The 25,495-nt window shown below is 42.2% G+C and overlaps 2 protein-coding genes across 3 annotated transcripts in view; one reads left to right on the forward strand and one right to left on the reverse strand.

The window, feature by feature from the left end:
• The window catches only part of rmp24 (ribonuclease MRP subunit p24), a 63,167-nt gene extending 50,282 nt beyond the window's left edge, over positions 1–12,885 (reverse strand). Inside the window, exon 1 of one of the 2 annotated variants that reach the window (XM_043719056.2) lies at positions 12,737–12,885. The gene's annotated coding sequence lies outside the window, so the exon portion shown is untranslated. The other variant, XM_043719055.2, reaches the window with a different exon arrangement.
• A 320-nt stretch (positions 12,886–13,205) lies between these two features.
• The window catches only part of LOC148141160 (uncharacterized), a 68,842-nt gene continuing 56,552 nt past the window's right edge, over positions 13,206–25,495 (forward strand). Inside the window, exon 1 of the mRNA XM_087978655.1 lies at positions 13,206–13,355. Within this exon, the coding sequence (XP_087834781.1) occupies positions 13,346–13,355 (10 nt within the window). The 5' untranslated portion in view covers positions 13,206–13,345. The remainder of the gene's footprint in view (positions 13,356–25,495) is intronic.

A 25,495-nucleotide genomic window follows, 5' to 3' on the forward strand; every position in this document is an offset into this window, starting at 1 on the left:
TAGATTTTTCCCTTTTCCTCAACGTACCCAAATCTCACCACTGATTCTTTTAAACAACTTAAATTTATCTCAACTACAGACATGAGACCGATGGAGATTAACAAATTGCATAGTAAATCAAAATCCTTCATAAGAACCACAACCTGGAGCACACATTTAGCTCCTCAAGTTTGCTCATTTAGCCACATTCATCAATCCACTTTCCTCAATATTGGAAAGGTACAGATACCATAGTCTTACTGGACTATGGGGCTGATCTCATCCGGTCACCACTTTTCAGGCAAGGGCAAAGGTTGAGGAGAATCCTTCATGGTTACCTCACACCGAAATGCAAACCAGCCGTTCTTCAAAGTGAGCTAACTGACTCCCAAACAATACTTTGTTTTGAATACAGGCAGTCCCTGGGTTACAAACAAGTTCCGTTCTGGACTCCGTTCGCAAGTCAATTTGCATGTAATCCAGAACACAATGCAGGATAATGGAAAGCAGCTGTTTGTAAGTGCAGGAAACGTTTGTATGTTAAGTCTTTAAAACTATAACCATGTACGGGATCACATTCATAATTAGATCATGATAGATACAAGAATTTGAAAAACAAAGGGCAGCACGATGGCTCAATGGTTAGCACTGCTGCCTCACAGTGCCAGGGTCCCTGGTTCAATTCCAGCTGTGGGCGACTGTCTGTGTGGAGTTTGTCCCCGAGTCTGCGTGGGTTTCCTCTGGGTGCTCCGGTTTCCTCCCACATTGCAAAGACGTGCAGGTCAGGTGAATTGGCCATGCTAAATTGTCCATAGTTGTTGCCACAGAACGTCCTTTATGTTCCCCCTAACTATGTAGTCCCCAACGACTTGATTTTCAGCATGCGATTCCATTGAGGCACAACACCATGAATCACTGAAAGTTAACACTATGGTTAACAACCATATTTGTTAGGTGCATTAATCAGAGGGGGGGTGAGTTACTCTTCGGACTGTCGGTGTGGACTTGTTGGGCTGAAGGGCCTGTTTCCACACTGTACGGATTCTAATCTAATCTAAATCATAAGTATGGGCACTTGTAAGTTGGACATTCGTAAATCAGGGACAACCTGTATACTAAATGATTGGGCATTCACAGAACTCTTGGGGTAGATAATTCAAGATTAACAGCCTTTTGAATGATAAATGTGCTCATCTCAGTTGTAAATGGCCAACTCTTGTCAGGCTGAGACTCTGGTTTAGATTCCCCAACACAGGGAAATATGTTTGTAGCATGTCAAACCACTTAAGATTTTAACTAGATCATCTTTCTTCAAAATGGCAGGAAATAGAGGCCTAGTCCACTCATTTATTCCTAATAGGACAACCCCCTCATCCTAGGAACCCAGTTTTAGTGAACCTTTTTTGCAAATCCTCTGTGCAACAACACACTTGATTAGTTCAGGAGACCAAACCTTTCTTACAGTACTTTAAGTGTGGCCTCACCAATGTCCTGAATAAAATTATATTCTCATACTCCAATCTCTTTGCAATAAAAAAAGTATTATTTGCTGTCCAAATTGTTTACACTTACATGTTAACTTTCAGTGATTCATGGAGTTGTGCCTCAATGGAATCGCATGCTGAAAATCAAGTCATTGGGGACTACATAATTAGGGGGAACAGATAGGACGTTCTGTGGGAACAAGAGACTCACGGTTGGTGTGTTGCCTCCCACATGCCAGGGCTCGTGATATCTCAGATCATGTTTTCAGGATCCTTGAGGGGGAGCAGGAGCAGCCCCAAGTCGTGGTCCACATAGGCACTAACAACATAGGTAGGAAAATGGATGAGGTTTTAAGACAGAAATTCAGGGGGCTCTGGTGGAAGTTTAGAGCAAGAACAAACAATTATCATCTCTGGTTTGTTGCCAGTGCCATGTACTAGCAAAGCAAGGAATAGGGAGAGAGAGAGAAGTTGAACACGGACTCCAGGGATTGGGTGGTGGGGGGGGGGGGGGGGGGGGGGTAGGTTTTGGATACCTGGACAATTGGGGCTCAGTCTGGGGTAAGTGGGACCTCTACAGACAGGATGGTCAACACCAGAACAAGTGGCGTACTGATATTCGGGGGAGGGTGGTGCTAATGCTATTCGCAAGGGTTAAACTGATTCAGCAGGGGAATGGGAACCTAACCTGTAGTTCCAGTATCCAGGAAATTGAGAGTAGTGAGGTCAGAAATGAGGTTGCAGGGTCATAAGAGTTCATGGCAAGCTGGAAGGTGGTTCGAAGTGTGTCTATTTCAATGCCAGGAGCATCCGAATAAGGTGGGTGAATTTGCAGCATGAGTTGGTACCTGAAATTTTGATGTTGTGGCCATTTCAGAGACATAGATAGAGCAGGGACAGGAATGGTTGTTGCAGGTTCCGGGATTTAGATGTTTCAGTAAGAACAGAGAAGATAATAAAAGAGTGGGGGTGTGGCATGGTTAGTGAAAGACAGTATTACAGTGGCAGAAAGAATGTTTAAGGACTCATCTACTTAGGTAGTAAGGGCTGAGGTTGGGAGTTTTCTAAAGGCTTGCAAACAGTCCCAGAGATGTAGAGGAAAGGATTTCAAAGGTGGTTCTGGATAGGAGCGAGAATATGGATAGTTGTTATGGGGGACTTTAACTTTCCAAATATTGACTGGAAATACTATAGTTCAAGTACTTTACATGGGTCAGTTTTTGTCCAATGTGTGCAGGATGGTTGCCTGACAGTATGTAGACAGGCCAATAAGGAACGAGGCCACATTGGATTTGGTACTGGGTAATGAACCTAGCCAGGTGTTAGATTTAGGTAGGTGAACACTTTGGTGATAGTGGCCACAATTCAGTTATGTTTACTTTAGCAATGGAAAGGAATAGGTATATACTGCAGGGCAAGAGTTAATGCTGGAGAAAAGGCAATTATGATGCGATTAGGGAAGATTTAGGGTGTATAAGATGGGGAAGGAAACTACAGGGCTTGGGCACAATTGAAATGTAGAGCTTATTCAAGGAATAGCTACTGCAAGTCCTTGATAAGTATGTACCTGTCAGGCAGGAAGGAAGTAGGAAGGAAGTGGTCGTGAGGGGGAACCGTGGTTTACTAAAGAAGTTGAATCTCTTGTCAAGAGGAAGAAGGCAGCTTATGGAAGGATGAGATGTGAATGCTCAGTTAGGATGCTTGAGAGTTACAAGTTACCAGGAAAGACCTAAAGAGAGAGCTAAGAAGAGCCAGGAGAGAACATGAGAAGTCATTGGCAGATAGGATCAAGGAAAACCTTGAAGCTTTCTATAGGTATATCAGGAATAAAGAATGACGAGAGTCAGATTAGGGCCAGTCAAGGATAGTAGTGGGAAGTTGTGTGTGGAATCTGAGGAGATAGGGGAAGTGCTAAATGAATATTTTTCCTTAGTATTCACACTGGAAAAAGAATGTTGTCGAGGAGAATACAGGCTACTGGACTAGACTGGATTGAGGTTCACAAGGTGGTTGTGTTAACTATTTTCACACTTTCCAGAATTGCTAAGTCCCCTGGGGTAAATGGGATTTATCCTAGAATTCTCTGGGAAGCCAAGGAGGAGATTGCAGAGTCCTTGGCTTTTATCTTTATGTCATCACTGTCTACAGAAATAGTGCCAGAAGACTGAGGGATAGCAAATATTCTAGAAGGGGAGTAGAGCCAACTCTGGTAATTATAGACCAGTGAGCTTTTCTTCGGTTATAGGTGAAGTGTTGGAAAAGGTTATAAGAGATAGGAATTATAATTATAGAGAGGAATAAGTTGATTAGGGATAGTCAACACGGTTTTGTGAAAAGTAGGTCATGCCTCACAAGTCTTACTGAATTCTTTGAGACGGTAACCAAACAGGTGGATGAGGGTAAAACAGTTGACGCGGTGTGTATATGGATTTCAGTAAGGCATTTGATAAGGTATCCTATGGTGGACTATTGCACAAAATATGGAGGCATGGGATTGAGAGTGATTGAGCGGTTTGGATCAGAAATTGGCTAGCTGAAAAGAAGGCAGAGGGCTGTGGTTGATGGGAAATGTTCATCCTGGAGTTCAGTTACTAGTGGTGTACTGCAAGGTTCTGTTTTGGGGCCATTGCTGTTTGTCATTTTTATACATGACCTAGATGAGGGCATAGAAGGATGTGTTAGTAAATATGCAGATGATATTAAGGTCAGTGGAATTGTGGATGTTGCTGAAGGAGGTTGCAGGTTACAGAGGGACATAGACAAGCTGCAGGAGCTAGACAGAGGTGGCAAGTGTAGTTTAATGCGGAAAAGTGTGAACGGATTCACTTTGGAAGGAGCAACAGGAATAAACAGTACTGGGCTAAGATTCTTGGTAGTGTAGATGAGCAGAGAGATCTTGGTGTCCATGTAATAGATCCCTGAAAGTTGCCACCCAGGTTGTTAGTGCGGTTAAGGCAGCATATGGTGTGTTAGGTTTTATTAGTAGAGAGATTGAGTTCTGGAGCCATGATGTCATGCTGCAACTGTACAAAGCTCTGGTGCGGCCACACTCCAAGTATTGTGTACAGTTCTGATCACCACATTATAGGAAGGATGTGGAAGCACTGGAAAGGGTTCAGAGGAGACTTACTAGGATGTTGCCTGGTATGGAGGGAAGGATTTACGAGGAAAGGCTGAGGGACTTCTGGCTGTTTTTATTAGAGAGAAGATGGTTGAGAGGTGACTTAATTGAGACATATAAAATAATCAGAGGGTTAGAAAGGGTGGACAGTGAGAGCCTTTTTCCTCAGATGGAGATAGCTAGCCTGAGGGGACATAGCTTTAAATGAGGGGAGATAGATATAGGACAGACGTCAGATGTAGTTTCTTTACTCAGAGTAATAGGGGCAAGGAATGCCCTGACTTCAACAGTAGTAGACTCACCAACTTTAAGTTCTATAAGTCCCGCTATTCCCAAGTGATCAAAAAAGTTAATTACACAAAATTTTCTAAACTATCTTTTAGATTGAAGTTGACAGAAAGCACAGGCCAGATTAAAGTGCTTTAAAAAATTACTATTTATCAAAATAAATATATTCAAGCAACAAATTAAGTTATGAATAACTGATATATAACTCTAACCATTTCAAAAACTCCCCCTCAAAAATAAATGGACATTATGGGCAGAGGTGAACACAAGGAATATAGTTCAGTTCCAACCACAGGGTTTGCTGAGGTGATCCTTTCGCTGATCAGACTGCTGTTTCTCAATATTCCCTTTTTCGGACACACTCATTTGTTTGAGGGGGCACAGAGTGGCTTGTTCACACTCAAGGGTCTTTGACTTATTACTCAAGTCACAGCTTACAGCAGCTGATGAGGCAAAATAAACTGTCTTCATTCCAGCTAGAACGCTTTTTACTGCAGAGCAGAAACACAAAAGTCCAATTGCTTCTGACCAGAACATTCACACCCCCAAGCTATTCAGCCACCTGGGAGCCAATCATCAACAACTGGTCACTTGCCCACAGACCAGATACTTGTTGCTGGACAAATAACCAGACTTTTCAAGCAGCTATATAAACAGCAGTATGACAAAGATTATTTTATCTTTGGTTTTTTTGAAGACAGGTCGTAAAGGCAGAGGTACCAAAGAGTCTAGTTTAAAACAGATGGGGAGTGGCCAGTTCTCCCACTTCAGATTTTAATTTGTCTCTTTTGTAGCTGTAGCAGTCACAAGATGAGAGTCCAGCGGAGTTGCAAACTTCAGTAAAGAACTCCTCTAACTTTCTTCTGAAACCTCTCTCTGGAAGTTATTCCCTCCTGTCGGTAAGAATTTGTGTTTGAATTTACTTTTTTGCCAAGGGGTGTATTAATTGGATGTTACTGTATTGGAACAGTTAATGAGTAATAGTTACTATATTGAGTCAGTTACGTTATTCTAAATTCTGCTTTCTTTTGTTCATGTTTCAATGTAGCGTTTAGAATCATAGAGATGTACAGCATGGAAACAGATCCTTTGGTCCAACTCATCCATGTCGACCAGATATCCTAAATTAATCTAGTCTCATTTGCCAACATTTGGCCCATGTTATTCCAAACCCTTCCTATTCATGTACCCATCCAGATGTATTTAAATATTATCACTGTACCAGCCTCCATCACTTCCTCTGGCAACTCTTTTCATATATGCATCACCCTCTGCATGAAAATGTTGCCCCTCAGGTCCCTTTTAAATCTTTTCCCTCTGACTTAAACCTATGTCCTCTAGTTTTGGACTCCCTTACTCTGGGGAAAAGACCTGACTATTCACCCTATCCATACCCATTATGATTTTATAAACTTCTATAAAGATCACACCTCAGCCTACAACACTCCAGGGAAAATTGCCCCAGGCTATTCAGCCGCTCCCTACAGCTCAAACCCTCCAAATCCCAGCTACATCTTTGTCAATCTTTTCAGAACCCTTTCAAGTTTCACAACATCCTTCCGATAGGAGGGAGACCAGAACTGCACATAATATTCCAAAAGTGGCCTAACCAAAGTCCTGTACAGCCAAAACGTGACCTCCCAACTCCTATACGCAACGCACTAACCAACAAACACCTTCTTCTCTAACCTGTCTATCTGCAACTCCACTTTCAAGGAAAGTATGAATGTGCACTCCAAGGTCTCTGTGTAGCAACACTCCCCATGGAAAATTCATGCCCTCACTTGCCTTTCAAAATGCAGCACCTCACATTTACCTGGATTAGACCTCATCTGCCATTCCTTGGCCCATCTGATCAAGATCCCATAATACTGAGGTAACCTTCTTTGCTACACACCACCACCAATTTGGGTGTCATCTGCAAATTTACCAACCTTACTTCCTATATTCACATCCAAGTGATTCACATAAATGACCAAAAGCAATAGACCCAGCACCAATCTCTATGGCACACCACTGATCACAGGCCTCCAGTCCAAAAAGCCACTCACCACGCTGTCTCCTATCTTCGAGACAATTTTTTAACCAAGTGGCTACCTCTCCCTGTATTCCATGTGATCATGGAATCCCAAGATTCCATGCTAACCATGGAATACCTTCTTAACAGTCTACCATGCAGAACCTTGTTGAGTGCCTTACTAAAGTCCATATACAAAACATCCATCTCTCTGCTCTCAATCCTCCATCAGTTCTTCAAAAAACTCAATGCAGTTAGTGAGGCAGGATTTCCCACACACAAAGCCATGTTGACGGTCCCTAATCAGTCCTAGCCTTTCCAAATATATGTAAATCCTGATGTCAGGCTCACTGGTGCATAGTTGTCTGGCTTTTCCTTACCTTTCTTAAATAATGACGCTACATTAGCCAACCTCCAGTCTACTAGCAACTCACCTGTGGCAATCAATTATACAAATCTCTCAGCAAGGGACCCAGCAAACAGTTTCTCGGCTTCCCACAAAATTCATATTGCATTCCACTGGCCATTAGCTTGCCCACCACCCAACATGTATGCTTTTATTTTCTTATTTTCCCAATTAATTTAGCAGTGACAAACTTACATGTACTGTACTTGTTTCACTTTTAGATATTTTCTAATTAACTTATTGAGAGTTGCAACTGTATACCTCTGGAGTAGGTGGGAATTGAACCTGGGCCTCTGGATATAGAGGTAGGGACACTACCATTGCACAAGAGCTTTGTTTCCTTACCTAATTATGTTAATCAATTTGCTTGCATACGTCCCAACATGGTTTCCTTATCTATATTTTCTTAGATCACCCTGTTCAGAGATGTTATTACAAACCTCTGGAGCAGATGGGACTTGAATCCAGGTCTCTGCAGCCCAAAGGGTCTTGGTTTCCGTATCTAGTTATTTTAATCAACCTGACTGGACGTGTTATGATATGGTTTCTTTATGAAAAACACTATCATAGGTTGTAAACAGCTGAAACCCAAGAACAGATCGTTTTTGTGCCTCAATAATTATAACCTGCCAACTCAAAATGGTCTATTTCTTCCTACATAGTTTTCTATCCATGGGCAATCTTTAATCCATGCTAATTTGCTCCTAATCCCAAAAGTCTAAACTTTGTCAAATAAATTCATGTGGCATACTATCACCTTCCTTGTTGAAAATCCAATAAATTTATCCATTACGTCCTACTCAGCAATCATACGAATTGATTGAGAAACTTAGATTGAAAACCACTGTGCTAAATTTAAATGAGAATGAGGGCAATGTAGCTGGAGTGGACTGGGAAGGGGGTTTAGAAGAAACTATGATTGATGAACAATGGCAAACATCTTAAAATGGTCATTCTGAAGAGTTCAGTTCTGAAGAAGTCATACCAGATACAAAACGTTTATTCTGTTTCTCTCTCCATACATGATTCTCAGATTCATACACTCTATGGCCAATCGAGTCTGTACTGACATAACTACAACTAAAAGTGCGCTAATCCCAATTTCCTGCACTTCTCTCAGATCCTTGAATGTTGATATTTGAAGTACTCATTCAATATCTTTTAACAGTTTTAAGGTTTCCAGCCTCTCCCAACTTCCCAAACAGTGCAATCCAAATTTTCTCCGCCCACTGATTAGGAACGTTTTACCCCAAACCCCCTCAATGTCCCGGTCCTACCCTAAGATTGTGCCTTCTTGTAATTCACCCCTCAGCCAAAGGGAACAGCTAATCATCCTGTCTATACCCCTCCATCTTATATACCTCAAGTCGTCTCCCCTCAGTTTCTTCTGCTATAAAGAAAACAATCCAAGTCTATCTAATCTTTCTTTATAGCTCAGTTTCCCCATCCAAAGGCAACATCCTGATGAACCTTCTCTGGACCCCTTCTAGTGCTGTCACAACCAGAACTGCACACAGTACGCCAGTTGCCTGACCAATGATCTATACAACGCCAACATTACGTCCTTGCTCTTATACTCTATGCCACAACTGATGAAAGTAATATGCCTTAACTATCCTATTTACTTGTTCTGCCGACTTCAGGAATTTGTAAATAATTATTCCAATATCCCTCTGTTCCTCGAAGCTAACCAGTGTCCTGCCAGTCATTAAATACTCCCTCATCTTGTTTCTTCCAAAGTACATCATCCCACATTTATGGTCAGACCTGCTGAGTTTCTCCACCATTCTAGTTTGCTTCAAAATTTTCAGCGTAGTATTTTGCTTTTATTTTTAAAAAGAACTTAATGACTCACAGCAAAGATGCATTCTAGTGAGAAAGAAGAATTCTAGGAAGGGGGGGTATACCAATTGTCGATAACCAGGCAAGTTAAGGAAATCAACTGAATTAAAAGACAAACAATGTGGCAAATATTAGTAGTAAACCGGAGCATTGGAACATTGTAAAAGTCAACAAAAGATGACCAAAAAGAAACTATGAGAGCCAACTAGCAAATAACACAAAAATACATAGCAAGAGCTTTTCTGAAGGCAACTGTGAACATATGGCCCATCAAAATTAGATTGGGGAAAATAATGGTAAGTCAGACAACAGAATGGTTAAAAAATATTCTGCATCAGTCTTTATGGCAGAAGATACTAATAATATTCAAAGATTGTGCGAAGATTTGTAGCTCGGGTGCTCGTTGTTATGGTTCTGTTCGCCGAGCTGGAAGTTTTTGTTGCAAACGTTTCGTCCCCTGGCTAGGCGACATCATCAGTGCTTGGGAGCCTCCTGCGAAGCGCTTCTTTGATGTTTCCCCCGGTGTTTATAGTGGTCTGTCCCTGCCGCTTCCGGTTGTCAGTTTCAGCTGTCTGCTGTAGTGGTTGGTATATTGGGTCCAGGTCGATGTCTTTGTTGATGGAGTTTGTGGATGAATGCCATGCCTCTAGGAATTCCCTGGCTGTTCTCTGTCTGGCTTGCCCTATGATAGTAGTGTTGTCCCAATCGAATTCATGTTGCTTGTTGTCTGCGTGTGGCTACTAAGGATAGCTGGTCATGTCGTTTCGTGGCTAGTTGATGTTCATGTATGCGGATTGTTAGCTGTCTTCCTGTTTGTCCTATATAGTGTTTAGTGCAGTCCTTGCATGGTATCCTATACAAGGTATTCACCAAAAACGGATACCCGCGCAACTTCGTCAGCAGATGCCTAAGAGAAAGACCACGGAACGAGGACATACCATAACCAAAAGGACTAGCCACACTACCATACATCAGGAGCATCTCGGAACTGACTGCCAGACTACTGCGACCCCTAGGACTCATAACGGCACACAAACCAACAGCCACGCTCAGACAACAACTCACCAGAACGAAGGACCCGATACCCAACATGAGCAAGACGAATGTAGTGTACAAAATACCATGCAAGGACTGCACTAAACACTATATAGGACAAACAGGAAGACAGCTAACAATCCGCATACATGAACATCAACTAGCCACGAAATGACACGACCAGCTATTTATCACCACTAAGTGCCCCATTACTTTCTTTAGAATTTATTAACTTAAACCTGATGTATTTAAATTCCTTTTTCTCCCTTAGACCTATTCTCCATTTTTCCCCAGGATGTTTTTTGCACCTTCTAGCTTCAGGACTGCTTCAAAGTATTAGCATAGTGTCTCTACCACTTCCTTAACAGAACAGAGATTTTTCCATTTGAAAGACCAAATTTACCCTACTAATACCTGTTTTTTATATCTATAGAAATGCTTATAATCTATGATAGTCTGTTATATTCTCTTTACTCTTTCCCTGTCAATTTCTTCATTCTCCTTTACAATATTTTATTTGGCAATATTACAAGCCTCTCCTTTCAATTTCAGAGTATCTTTTAATGCATCTGCCATGTGGCAACCGCTCTATCAGATTTCTATGCCTCAAAAGAATGTATGCTGATTGCATGCCTATTACACCAGGGGAGGCACAAGATGAGGGCAGGTTCTGGGTGGTGTAGTTGAGGTGTGCAAGCAACCTATGAGTTCAGTTTAATATTTACTCAGAAGTTAAGAATGTTTTCAACAATGTGACTTTTCCTGCATAATTAGTTTACATAATTTCTTTGGAAAATTTAGAGGATTCCAATGTAAATAGAGAAATACTAAATGAATATTTTGCATCAGTATTTACTGTGGAAGAGGAAATGGAAGATCTAGAATGTAGGGAAATAGATGGTGACACCTTGCAAAATGTCCAGATTACAGAGAAGGAAGTGCTAGATGTCTTGAAACACATAAAAGGTAGATAAATCCCCAGGACCAGATCAGGTATATTCTAGAACTCTGTGGGAAGCTGGAAATGTGATTGCTGGGCCTCTTGCTGAGATATTTGTGTCATCGATTGTCACAGGTGAGGTGCCAGAAGACTGGAGGTTGGCTAATGTAGTGCCACTGCTTAAGAAGGGTGGTAAGGACAAGCCAGAGAACTATAGACCAGTGAGTATGATGTCACGTTGTTGGAGGGAATCCTGAGGGACAGGATGTACATGTATTTGGAAAGGCAAGGACTGATTAGGGATAGTCAACATGGCTTTGTGTGTGGGAAATCATGTCTCACAAACTTGATGTGAGTTTTTATGAAGAAGTAACAACGAGGACTGATGAGGACAGAGTGGTAGATGAGATCTATATGGACTTCAGTAAGGCGTTCGACAAGGTTCCCCATGGGAGACTAGTTAGCAAGGTTAGATTTCACAGAATACAAGGAGAACTAGCCATTTCCATTTTGCCTGTCCCTTCTAAAAGTCAAATATTATGGAATATTTAGTTCTCTAAGTTGCTTTAGATGTTTTCATAATAATTAAATAGGTTTGATCTATTTGTATTCAGCAATGAATATTTTGCAGTGATTCTTTTCTTTTCCTCACAAATCAATGGTACATTTTGAAACCAAAACATTTACTGCAAGATATTGTATTTTTTATTTATCTGTTAAGCTTAACTATCATTCATCTGATGCCACAAACAATGAAAAACACCTTTTGAGAATGTTACAGTGTACAATAAGAAGTGGAATACAAGAGGAACTTAGGTCTGACAGCATCCATGTCGAGAAACAGTTAACATTTCAAGTCTGGAATAACTCTTATACCAGATTCAAAACATTAAGTCTCTTACTTTCACCACAGACACTGTCAGACCTGAGTTTCTCCACGCCAGCATTCATAGTATTTTATTTCCATAATAGCGTACTGTACTATCACTGTACAACAGGTCAATCACTGCTGGCAGAGACAAGTCTGAAAATTAAAAATGACGAGACAAAGTCTGAAAATTAAAAATACGTATAATGGTGAAATAAACCAATAAATGTAAATGATGAAGTTAGTTTTACAGCATTGACTCCACCAAGACTAAACCAGACAACACTCTCCAGCAGCAAAAACAGCTAAATTTAAAATGTCGACCACAAGGACTTATCTTGAGAAGATATAATAGCAGTATCTGTAAAATAGTGCAACAATCGACTGTGTAACTGATAAACATGGAGCAAGAATTACCGTTTAAACAGGTTCCACGTCTCGGGAAGTTTTAAACCTGAAGCTAAGCTCAGATCAGAAGTTTACCAGCAAAGTGGAAGTCGCTTGCTGGGTAACTCCACGTGTTAACTGGCTCAACCGGACACTACAACAACGAGTTTCACTTGTGAAGTTCAACAAATTTCATGAGTAAAGTGACATCGGCTCATTTTCATTCAGTCTTAGAATCCTCTATCTCAAATTAACTTTAGGCTACAAATTTTGTCAGTGCCAGACTTCCATGGCAATCTCTCTCTGTGCAAAGATGATCTTCGCCTGTCACTTTCCCAATTCCACAGTGAACGACGTGATGCGGCCTACCTCAGGCGCTTTTGACACGGCAGGTAGTAGTTACCGCCTCAGGGGGAAGCAGGGTCATACAGCCAGCGGAAACACCACACTGTGAATGGGCACGCGAGACTGACGTCACTCAGAGAGGTCCTATCGGCGGCGACGGGAATAACACCAGGGCGGAGTTAAGGGGAAGAGAATGAGAGGCGGTGTTGGGGGGGGGAGGGGAAATGCTGCAAGGGCGGGGTACCGGGGGGGGGGGGGTGTGGAATATTGATAGCGCGGGGAGGGGCGGGACCATAGGGGTGTGGGGGGGATTGATTGGGCAGGGGGCGGTACCATGGGGGATGTCTCTTTGGGGGTGGGGCGGTGACGGAGTGAGGAGTTGGTTTAGGGGGAGGGGCCTAGAGCGTTCAGTTTGCGGCTGGGCGCGAGGGGAAGGCGGTGGCGCGTGACTTGCGCCTAACGTGCCGCTCGACTCAGTTTTGGTGGAGAACTCGTTGCCCCAATCGTCGAAAGAAATCGTTTCTTCGTAGTTTTATTGCATTGTCCTTACTGCGCGAAGGCGAAAATACTGAGGATGCTCAAAATTAGAAACAAAAGCAAATAATCCTGACTAGGCTCAGAAGGATCGTGATCATGATACGAAGTGAGTATTTTGAATCCATGGTTACGATGGGGAAGGGTCATGGAAGATGGAGAACTTGGGGAAATAAATAATGACATCGTGAAAATGTCCATATAACAAGAGGAGGAAGTGCTGGATGTCTTAAAATGCATAAAAGTGGATAAATCCCCAGGACCTGATCAGGTGTACACAAGAACTCTGTGGGAAGCTACAGAAGTGATTGCTGGGCCCCTTGCTGAGATATTTGTATCATCGATAGTCTCAGGTGAGGTGCCGGAAGACTGGAGGTTGGCAAATGTGGTGCCACTGTTTAAGAAGGGTGGTAAGGAAAAGCCAGGGAACTATAGACCAGAGAGGCTGACTTTGACGGTGGGCAAGTTGTTGGAGGGAATCCTGAGCGACAGGATGTACATATATTTGGAAAGGCAAGGACTGATTAGGGATAGTCAACATGGCTTTGTGCGTGGGAAATCATGTCTCACAAACTTGATTGTTACTTCAAAAAAAAAACAAACAGGATTGATGAAGGTGAGGCACGTGGTGGTCGTGGACTTCAGTAAAGCGTTCCACATGTTAGACTGGTTAGCAAGGTTAGATCACATGTAACAGTGAGAATTAGCCATTTGGATACAGAACTGGCTTGAAGGTAGAAGGCAGAGGGTGGTGGTGCAAGGTTGCCTGTGGCCAGTGGTGTGCCACAAGAGTAAGTGCTGGGTCCACTACTTTTAATCATTTTTTTAAAAATGATTTGAATGTGAAGATGTGACATATGGTTGTAAGTTTGCAGACGATACCAAAATTGGAGGTGTAGTGGACAGCAAAGAAAGTTACCTCAGAGTACAACGGGACCTTCATTAGATGGGCCGGTGGCCCAAGGATGGAGTTCAATTTTGATAAATGTGAGGTGCTGCATTTTGGAAAGGCAAATCAGGACAGGACTTATACACTTAATGATAAGGTCCAGGGGAGTGTTGATGAACAAAGAGACCTTGGAATGCAGGCTCATAGTTCCTTGAAAGTGAAGTCGCAGGATAGTGAAGAAGGCATTTGGTATACCTACCTTTATTGATCAGCGCATTGTATATAGGAGTTAGGAGGTCATGTTGTGGCTGTACAGGTCATTGGTTAGGCTACTATTGGAATACTGTGTTGAGTTCTGGAATTATGATCACTGGCCCCAGAGTCTTTCCCCACTGACACCTCAGTCACCTGCCCAGCCTTCTCAAGAGTAGATCAAGTTTTACTCCTTCTGTAGTAGATACATCCACATACTGAATCAGAAAATTTTCTTGTCCACTTTTAAAAACAAAGCTTTTCTCTATCTAAGCCCTATGGCAGTCCTAGTCTATGTCTGGTAAGTTAGAATCCTCTACCGTAACCCTATTATTGTTACAGATAACTGAGATCTCCTTACAAATTTGCTTCTCAATTTCCCGCTGACTATTGAGGACGGTCTATAGAACAATCCCAATAAGGTGATCATCCCTTTCTTATTTCTCAGTTCTACCCAAATAACCTCCCTGAACATACTCCCAGGTATATTCTATCTAAGTATAGCCATAATGTTATCCCTGTCAAATACATCACTCCCCATCTTGTCTTGCCCCATAGTATCTGTACATTGAAACATCAAGCTACCAGTTCTGTCCATCACTGAACCATGTCTCTGTAATCTCTATAATATCCCAGTCCCATGTTCCCAACCATGCCCTGAGTTTTTCTGCCTTACCTGTTCGGCCTCTTGCATTGAAATAAGTGCAGCTTAATTTATCAGTCCTACTTCGATCTCTGTTCCTGTCTGCCTTGACTGTTTGACTTGCTCCTTTTCCCAACCGCACCAGTCTCAGACTGATCTCTTTTCTTACTATCTCCCTGGGTCCCACCCTTGCTTACTAGTTTTAATCCTCCTGAGCAGCTCGAGCAAATCCTTCCACCAGCATTATGATCACTGGCCCCAGAGTCTTTCCCCACTGACACCTCAGTCACCTGCCCAGCCTTCTCAAGAGTAGATCAAGTTTTACTCCTTCTGTAGTAGATACATCCACATACTGAATCAGAAAATTTTCTTGTCCACTTTTAAAAACAAAGCTTTTCTCTATCTAAGCCCTATGGCAGTCCTAGTCTATGTCTGGTAAGTTAGAATCCTCTACCAGCATTTAGTTCCCTTCCAATTCAGGTGAAATCAGTCCTGCTTCCACAGATCACTTCTACCCCAGAAGAGATTCCAATAGTCCAAAGGTGTGAATTCTTCTCCCTGCACCAGTTTCTCCGCCATACATTCATCTACTCTATCCTCCTAATCCTACTGTCTCTAGCTGGTGGCCCTGGTAGTAATCCAGATATTATTACCCTCAAGGACCTTTTTTTTTTTTAAAATTCTTGCCAAATTTCCTACATTCTCTCCTCAGAACCTTTATCCTTTTCTATTCGTATGTTGTTAGTTCCAATATGTACAATGACTTCCTCCACCCTCTCTGAGATATCCTTGATCCTGGCCCAGGGAGGCAATACACCACTCTGAAATCTTGCTGTTGGCCGCAGAAAGGTCTGATGTGCCTCTGACTAGAGAATCCTCTATCACGATCGATCACTTGGAACTTGGCGTACCCCTCATTTCGTTAGAACCAACCTCAGTACCAGAAACTACAGTGCTACATTTCCCTGAGAGTCCATCATTTCCCCCCCCCCGCCCACCATATTTTCCAAAACAGCATACTCATTTGAGATGGGGATAGCCACAGGAGATTCCTGCCCTACCTGCCTCCCTCTCCTAACTTTCCTAAAGGTTACCCCCTACCTGACTGCATCTGTGGTTTTTCTACTTTGCAACTGACATCCATCACATGCCCCTAGCTCCTGTAAATTCCTCACTGACCCTAACTGCCATTCCAACTGATCCATGTGATCTGATAGGATTCGCGACCAAATGCACTTCCTGCAGACATAATCATCAGCAACATGGAAACTCTCCCTACTCTCCCACATCTGACAGGAACAGCATATCACCCTATGAAAGGCCATTTTTGCATCTTAAAAATCTACAGACCCAGAAAATAGCACTGTCTTCCTGCTCTAAAAACACTGCTCCAGGATAACTTAGTACCTATGTTTTCATATTCTTAAAGTTTAATCAAAAGACAGATCTCAAGATATAATCAAAAAAAACCCACTCTACTCACTATTGTAGACTTACAAAGAAAACAGGTGGCCATATTCAAAAAAATATGGCCACTTAGCTGTTCCCCTGCTGTCACCTCCCCCACACAGGTTTCACTAAGGTCAGCTATGAATCTCACTGTTTGTTTATTTTTCCTTAGAAAGGACTCCATGTGCAGAGATACTTGAAACTAAACTGCAGAGGCAGTCAGCCGTGAAAGTCCAAATCCCTACAGTATGGAAACAGACCATTTAGCCCAATCAGTCCACAATGACTCTCCAAAGATCAACCGACCCTGGCTCACTCCCTGCAGCTCCCATGGCTAATCCACTTAACCTACATAACCTTGGACACTATGGGCAATTTAGCATGGCCAATCCACCTAACCTCCACATCTTTGGACTGTGGGAGGAAACCCACAGAGAGAGAGAGAGAGAGAATGTGCAAACTCCACACAATCACCCAAGGCTGAAATTGAACTCAAGGCCCTGGTGCCATGAGGCAGCAGTGCTAACCACTGAGCCGTCTTGACACCCAACTGTGCAGGTTTACTGCTCCATTGTTTTCACCTCCCATGTGATCCCTGCACTCTCTCTTCCTCCTCTTTTAAAGTGCTGTTATTATGATTTTTTCCAAAGCTCCAAAACAATGCAACAACATTGAAACAGTTCCAAAAGTTCCCAAGTTCCAGAACAATGCAACAATAATTACTGATCAAAAAATTCGAGGAAATCAACTCAATTTTGAGGAAATACCTCAAAAAGGAGCAGCTCTTACAGACAGAATTTATAGTGAAATGAGTCCACATTGCAGAAGAAGAGCTGTTGGAGGTCTTAAAACGTATAAAGGTAGATAAATCCCCGGATCTGATCCGGTGTGTCAGGACATTGTGGGAAACTAGGGAAGACATTGTGAGGCCCCTAGCAGAGATATTTGTGTCATCTACAACCACGGGTGAGGTGCCAGAACACTGGAGGGAGGGTGGCTAATGTTGTGCTATTGTTTAAGAAAAGCTGCAAGGAAAAGCCAGGGAATTACATTCCAATGAGCCTGAAGTCAATACTGGGTAAGTTGGTGGAGGGGATTCTGAGAGAGAGGATTTACATGCATTTGGAAGGGCAAGGACTGATTAGGTATAGCCAACATGGTGTTGTGCATGGAAAATCATGTCTCCAACTTTGAGTTTTTTTGTAAGAGGTGACCAAGAAGATAGATGTCTGTTGTCTACATGGACTTTAGTAAGGCCTTCAACAAGTTTCCGCATGGTAGATTGCTTACTAAATGTTGTAACAGTACCTGAACTATCAGGTACCGTTTTGTCTGGAGTGTAGGAGGTTGAGGGATGACCTTACAGTGTTTTCTAAAATCATGAGAGGCATAGATAGGGTGAAAAGCCAAGGTCTTTTCCCCAGGGTACAGAAGTCTAAAACTGGAGGCATTGGTTTAAGGTAAGCAGGAAAAGATTTAAAAGGGACCTGAGGGGCACTTGTTTTTACACACAGTGGGTGGTGAATGTATGGAATGAACTACCAGAGGAAGTGGTAGATGTGAGATTAAATACCACATTTAAAAGACATTTGGACATATGCATGAATAGGAAGGTTTAAAGGCATACAGGCCAGATGCACACGAATGGAACTAGTTCAGTTTGGGAAACCTGTTTGGCATGAACGAGTTGGACAAAGGGTCTTTTTCCATACTGTATGACTCTCTGCTCACATTAATATCTCAATTACATTACTGATATTGAAGAAGATAAATTTTAAGGTCAAATAAACTGTTAGTGCAAGGACAGACACACCGATCATTAAATTAATATGTTAGGTTGGAGAAAGCATAAATTTAAAGGGATGGTAAGTTAAAACACAGACCTATGATCACAGCTCAGGAAGTGAACTTATAGAGAGGGAATTACTACAGTTTGAAAATCATTGAGAGACTGAAGAACCTCAGATGATCGAAATCTGAAACAAAAGCAAATTGCTGGAAAATCTCAACAGCTCTGGCAGCATCTGCGGAAAGAAAACCGTTAACATTCAGGTCCAGTGACCCTTCTTCAGAACTGATTTTAGTTAAGGAAGGGTTGGTGTATATGTTGAAGATGGGGTGGATGGAAGGTGGAAGAGTAAACAATTGGTGGAGGTGGAGCCCAGAAAGAGGAAAAATAACTGGGCAGGCAAAGGAATGGGTAAAGATCAGTCGGAGAGAATCAATTGCTGCTAATGAGCACGATTAGAGGCTGACAATGGATTTGCGGCAGCAGCCCAGTGATGGCAAGGTCTGGTGTCTGGTAGTTGGGTTAAGGACGTGGGAGAAGATGCTCAGGGCTAAAATGATTGACCTCGAATAAAATTATTGATGGCTACAGGGTCCCCAAGTAGAAAATGATGTACTGTTCTTCCAGCTTGTGCTGAGCTTCGCTGCAGCAAGCCTGAGAAAGAGATATTAGCCTTGGAACATGGTCATGTGTTGAAATGGCAGACAACTGGAAGCTCAGGGTCATTTCTGCAAACAGAACATGGGTGTTTGTAAAGCAGTTGCTCAGTCTGTGTTTCGTCTTACCAATGTAGACCAGAAGGCATTGTGAGCAGCAAATACATTATACTAGGAGGGAAGTGCAGATAGATCGCTGCTTCAAGGGGAAGGTATCTCCTGGGCTGTGGATAGTGAGGATGGAAGAAGTAAATGGGCAGGTGTTGGATCTTTTGTGTTTGCATGGTGGGGGGGGGGTGGGAAGTGTTGGGAGTGGAAATTATTCATGTTATTATTTTCAAAGGTTCGCTAACAAAATCCATGGCTCACACAAAATACCTACCGAAAGTCTAGTGCCTATCATTCCAATATATCAAACCCCATTGAATCAAGTCCATCAATACGTAGACCATGAGAATAGGTATTAAAAACAGATACCCAATGTATAATCAATTTTTTTCTACCGTCAAGGTCAAGTAATGGTGTTGAGAACTAAGCTTCACCGGGTTTGTGCTCTGAGCAGCTATCAGATATAGCACTCCCCAATATCAACCCTTTCAGAACAATATACAGTTGATTAATTTGACATTCCAAACAACCATCTCACCACTAGTCATCTGTTGCTGAAGTCAAGATGTGAAAATTCCTGGGGACGATGGTGTCATCTTGGTGAAGGATGGATGATGAACAGATTGGAATTTAGAACAATTAAACTGAATGAAATAAGAAAGCCTGTAAGAACATAAAGTGACTTGAAAGGGTGGATGCTGAGCAGGTATTTCCTTTAAATAGAGGAGACTAGAACTATGGGACACTGTTTAAAAATCAGGTATCTCCCATTTAAGAGTAACATAAGGAGAATTTATTTCTAACAGTGTTTTACACATTTTAGATAGTTTCCTGGAATGCGTTGCCAGGGGAGATGGTAGAAGTAGAGACTGTAGCAGTGTTTAAGAGGCACTTGAACAGACACAAAGAGGCCGGGAATAGAGTGATACAGACTATTTGCGGGCAGGTAAGATTACTTTAGAACGATATCATGTTGGTGCAGATATGGTGGGTTGAAGGGTCTGTACCTGTGCTGTACTGTTCTTCATTCTATATAATTGGAAAAAAATTGAAAAGTCACATGTTTAGAAACAGAAAAGATTAAGAAAGGGAATGTCTGGGGTAGTTTGAAGGGCAGGAGAGATTAAATAACAAGATGATTTATGAAGATTATAAGAAACTGGAGCAGGAGTATGACCTTCAGCCAAATTGACTTGTTCCACCATTCACTAAGATCATATCTTTCACTCTATTTTCCTGCCTGTGCCCGTTGCCCTTGTGAATCAAACATTTGCTTCCCTTAGCTATAATTGCATCAAATGATCCAGCTTCCACTGCTTCCCGTGGAAGATACTTCTAAAGACTGATGATCTTCTGAGAGAAGAAAGATTTCCCTATCTCCATCTTAAATGGGAGATCCATTATATTTACACTGTGCTTTCTTGTTCTAGATGCTTGCAGAAAAGAAATAAAAACGGACTCTATAACTGTCAAAACTCCTCAGAATCCTAAAGAAACTAAATTACTGGACTCAATATTAGTCCTGAAGGCTGCAGGGTGCCCAAAGCCAGACCTGAGATGCTATTTCTCCAGCTTGTGTTATGCCTTGCTGGAGCACTATAGCAGGTTCATTATAGAAATGTTGACCAGGGAACACAGTGATGTGTTGAGTGGCAGAGAACTAGAAGCCCAGGGTCATTTTAGTCTGTGTTTTGTCTCTGTGGCATAGATGATGGTGACATCCTGCTGGTGGTGGAGTAAATGGCAGCTATTGATCCAATAGATGCAGATGCAGCAGGGGTGGAAAGCGATGATCAGGAGACTGTGTCAGTGTTGTAGTTCTGTCAGTCCTGTTTTTGGATATTGGGAAGAAGGTATTCAGTTGAGGGACTATGAACTCAGAATCTGTTGGGGGAGAACCCCAAATACGATGAGATTTGTGATTGTTGCGGACAGTCTGAAGTCAGAATCTGTTGGGGGATGCCCTCACATAGGATGAGATTGGTCATTGTTGTGGACATTCTGATGTTTATGGTGAGCCCATGGTCTGGGGACATAGGTGTTTTAGAGCTGGCGCTCAGTCTCTATAATGTAGAGGTCAGTATGCCAGACAGCAACAACCTTGTTGGCAGGCTTGATTACAAAGTCAGAGTTGGGGGATTTGAGAGCATGGAGAGCAGTCAGTTCAGAGGGAGATAGGTTCAAATGGGTGACGGGCCAAAAAAAATTAAGGCAACTGATGTCACACGAATAGTTTGGGAGTTCAAAACTAGAGGCCATAACTTTAAGGTGAGAGGAGAAAGGGAGCTGAGGGACAACGTTTTCACACAGAGGATGGCTCGTATATGGAATTAACTGCCAGATACCGTTACAACTGCCAGGTACCGTTACAACATTTAAAACCTATTTGAGTAGGTGTATGAATAGGAAATGGTTAGAGGGATATGGACCAAATGCTGGCAAATTGGACTAGTTTAGTTTGGGAAACCTGGTTGACATGGACGTGTTGGACTGAAAGGTCGGTTTCCATGCTCTATAAGCTTTCTATAAGTGACTCTAAGTTTTCAATGAACAGGTCAACTGCAGGTAAAAGGCCAGAGGGAGGAGTCCAAGTGGAAGGAGAGTGTTGGAGATAGGTGAAGAGATAGGGAGAAGATTCTTATTCAAAGAAATAGGCATAAAGGTGACTGAAATAGAGTTCAACGTCATGCGTTGTCCAAAATTCATTATGGCGAAGGATAAATCTAAGACCTTGCTTGAGCAGAGAGCAAAAGATTAGAAGCTAGCCTCATATCTACTGCAATATATAGTCCCACAGTTACCTGGACTATATATCCTCACAGTCTGCCTCTCATAAAAACTCCATTCTATTCTCTCAGTTTCTCAGTCTCTATCATAACTATTCTGACAATGATTCCTTATGCAGGCAGGTCTCATAAATGTTCATTTTTTCCCTCAATCGGGAATTCCCTACCACGATGGTTGACAAGGACCTCAGCTGTAACCTACCTATTTCCCACATTTCTGCCCTCGCCCCTTTTCTTCTATCTCACAACAATGATAGGATTCCCCCTAGTCCTGACTTTCCACCCACCAGCATTTGTATCCAGTGGATCACAAGCTGCCGTTTCTATCACTGACAAACAGGCAAGGAATAGAGTGATATAGACTACTTGCAGACAGGTAATTAGTTTAGAACAATATGGAGGGGGCACGGTGGCTCAATGCAGTCTCACAGCGAGGATCTAAAATCTGGATTTAGGCTATTGTCTGGCTATTTTGTTAATATGTGCCCTTATTAACAAAATGGCTTCTTAATGCAAGTAACGTAACAAAATGGCTTTGAGGCTGCAAATTGACAATGCTGTTTAAAACGGCTTTTAACTAACTGAACCAAAAATTAGCAGACAATGCTTCCTTCACAGTATGGAATTAACTAAGCTAAATAGGACATTACTAATCATTTTAGCTAACCTTGGAGACGCAGGTGCCGAGAGATAAAACGTGCAAAACAAAGTTAGTTCCCAGGAAATGTCATTGGCTTAACCTTATGTCTATAATGTCATTTTATTAAATTTTATTTGATTTGTTCTGTAATTAAGGCTGTACTATTTTTCAAAAACAGTATAAAAATTGTCTTTGTTTAAGCCATTTTTGCAGCTTTCTCCTAGGAACACAGAAGTGTTTAACATCGGTGTTGCTGCACAACCTAAGCCTGGCCGTGATAATAAAGTTTGAAATCGTGCAGAACCAGACCAAATTGCTAGTGTTTATTTGACCGATCGTGGAACCGAGGGACCCTTCCCATGGGTCGAGATCTTCAAAAGTGCCAGAGACCCGGGTTTGATTCCAGCCTCGGCTGACTGTCTGTCTGTGTGGAGTTTGCATATTCTCCCCATGTCTGCGAGGGTTTCCTCCAGGTGCTCTGGTTTCCTCCCACAATCCAAAGATATGCAGGTCAGATGGATTGGCCAGGCTAAATTGCCCATGGTGTTAGGTGCGTTAGTCAGAGGGATATGGGTCTGGGTGTGTTACTTTTCGGAGGGTCAGTGTGCACTGTTGGGCCAAATAGTCTGTTTCTACACTGCAGGGATTCTGATTTAGATTAGATTAGATTACATTACATACATTGTGGAAACAGGCCCTTTAGCCCAACAAGTCCACACCGATCCGCCGAAGCGTAACCCACCCAGACCCATTCTCCTACATTTACCCCTTCACCTAACACTACGGGCAATTTCTAATCTAAACATTATATCTTGTTGGCACAGATCTGGTGGGTTGAAGGGCCTATTCCTGTGCTGTACTCTTCCAGCAAGATATATTTCTTTCTCCCTCTCTTGTCAGCATTCTAAAGGACTGTTCCCTCCAGAACACCCTGATCCACTCCTGTTTCCAACACTGCTCCACGCCCCATGGCAACCTGCCATGCAATCACAGAAGGTGTAATTCCTGCCTGTTTGCTTCCTCTCTCATTATCCAAGATTCCAGAGACACCTTCCAGATGAAGCAGAAATTTAGTAGTATTTCATTCAACCTCATCTATTGTATTCACTGCTTACAATGTGGTCTCCTCCCCACTGGGGAGATGAAACGGGGGAACACATAGATTCTGTCCATTTAAAAAAAAATGACCTTGAGCTTCCAGTTTCCTGCCACTTCAACACATGACCGTGTTCACTGGCGACTGTTTCTGTCCCAGGTCTGATGCAATGTTTCAGCTAGGCTCAGTGCAATCTGGAAGAACAGCATCTCATGCTCCACTTAGGGATCCTGCAGCCTTCAGGACTCGATATCAAGTTCAATAATTTTAGGGTCTGAACACCTTCTTCCATGATTTTTCATCCACCCCCACGCCCTAGGCCTTGTTATTGCATGGGCTGCTTTCAGCACAGCCCAACCCATTTTCATCCAGTTATAATTCCCATGAGTAGCCTTTTTCTTCCTAACTTACCATTATCCATTCCTTTTTCTGTCTGTCTCTTTCTCTCTTTGGATTCTGTCTCCATCTATCACTTAACGCAAAACCTCGCTCATCATCTCAGTCTCTATTTTCGGCATATAAACCACCTTTTCCTCGTGACTACTGAAGAAGGGATACTGGGCCCAAAATGTTAACTCTACCTTCTCACTCTACATCTGCCAGACCTGCTGAGTTTCTCCAGTAATTTCTATTTTTATTTCAGATTTCCAGCATCTGCATCTCTTTATTTCTTCAGAATCTTGATTGTTTCAACATAGTTACCTCCCTGTTATTCTAAACTCCAACAAGGGCCCAACCTGTTCAATGTTTCCTCATAAGACAACATCTTTATCCCAAGAATCAGTCTCATGAACCTTTTTCTTAACTGCTTTCATCGCAAGTATATCCCTGCTTAAATAAAGAAACCAAAACAGCAAATTACTTTGTGCCCCTCACATTTTTAGCAAGACTTTGTAGCAAAGCTAACTTTCAACTTGTCTCTCCAATCACTTGCTGTACCTGCATTCTAAAGCATTTGTAATTCATTTCCAAGGACACCCCAACCCTCTGTTATGCTGCATTTAAAGCATAAACTGCTTATTCCAGAGAAAGTGTACAACCTCATCATACTACATCTGCCAAGTATTTACCCAATCATGTAACCTATATTATTTATCAGTCCAAATCCCTTTGAAAACTCATAGCATCCTCCTTTCAATTTGCTTTATTACCTATTTTGTCATCAGCAAATTTGGCTATAATACAGTCCATCCTTTCATCGAAGGCATGAATGTAGTTCACATTCAGCAATGGAATCAAAGGTTGTCAGTGACTGTTTTGAATGTGGAATTCAAAACACAAGGAGATCAGCCATGATCTTATCAAATGGTGGAACAAGCTCTAGGAGCCAAAATGGTCTCCTCCTGCTCCTATTTCATATGTTCTTAAATAGTGGAGTCCTAATCACGGAGGACTGGGCACTTCAAAAACTATACTTTGCCTACGTGAAGATGACTGATTTCTCCAGACCCTCTGTTTCCTGTTCATTAGCCAATTCTCTACAATCATCAATTTCTACAGTACAGAAGGAGACCATTCTGCCCCTTCTGCAATGCATTGGGCTTATGGTTGGGGATTTTAATTTTCCAAACATAGACTGGATCTGCCATAGTGTTAGGGGTTTGGATGGAGAAGAATTGTGAAATTTGAAAGGGTTCAGAAAATATTTACAAGGATGTTGCCAGGGTTGGAGGGTTTGAGCTATAGGGAGAGGCTGATAGCCTGATTTTCCTTGGAGCGTCAGGGTTGAAGGGTGACCTGATAGAGTTTTATAGATCATGAGAGGCGTGGATAGGATAAACAGACCAATTGTTTTCTTGAAGTAGGTGAGTCCAAAAGAAGTGGGCATAGGTTTAAAATGAGAAGGGAAATGTATAAAATGGACCTAAGGGGCACCAATTTCCTGCAGAGGGTGGTGCGTGTATGGAATGAACTGCCAGAAGAAGTGGTTGAGGCTGGTAC

This window comes from Chiloscyllium plagiosum, unplaced genomic scaffold, assembly GCF_037043375.1.
Source record: "Chiloscyllium plagiosum isolate Xiang-an unplaced genomic scaffold, Cpla_swu_hap1 HiC_scaffold_34, whole genome shotgun sequence".
NCBI lineage: Eukaryota > Metazoa > Chordata > Chondrichthyes > Orectolobiformes > Hemiscylliidae > Chiloscyllium > Chiloscyllium plagiosum.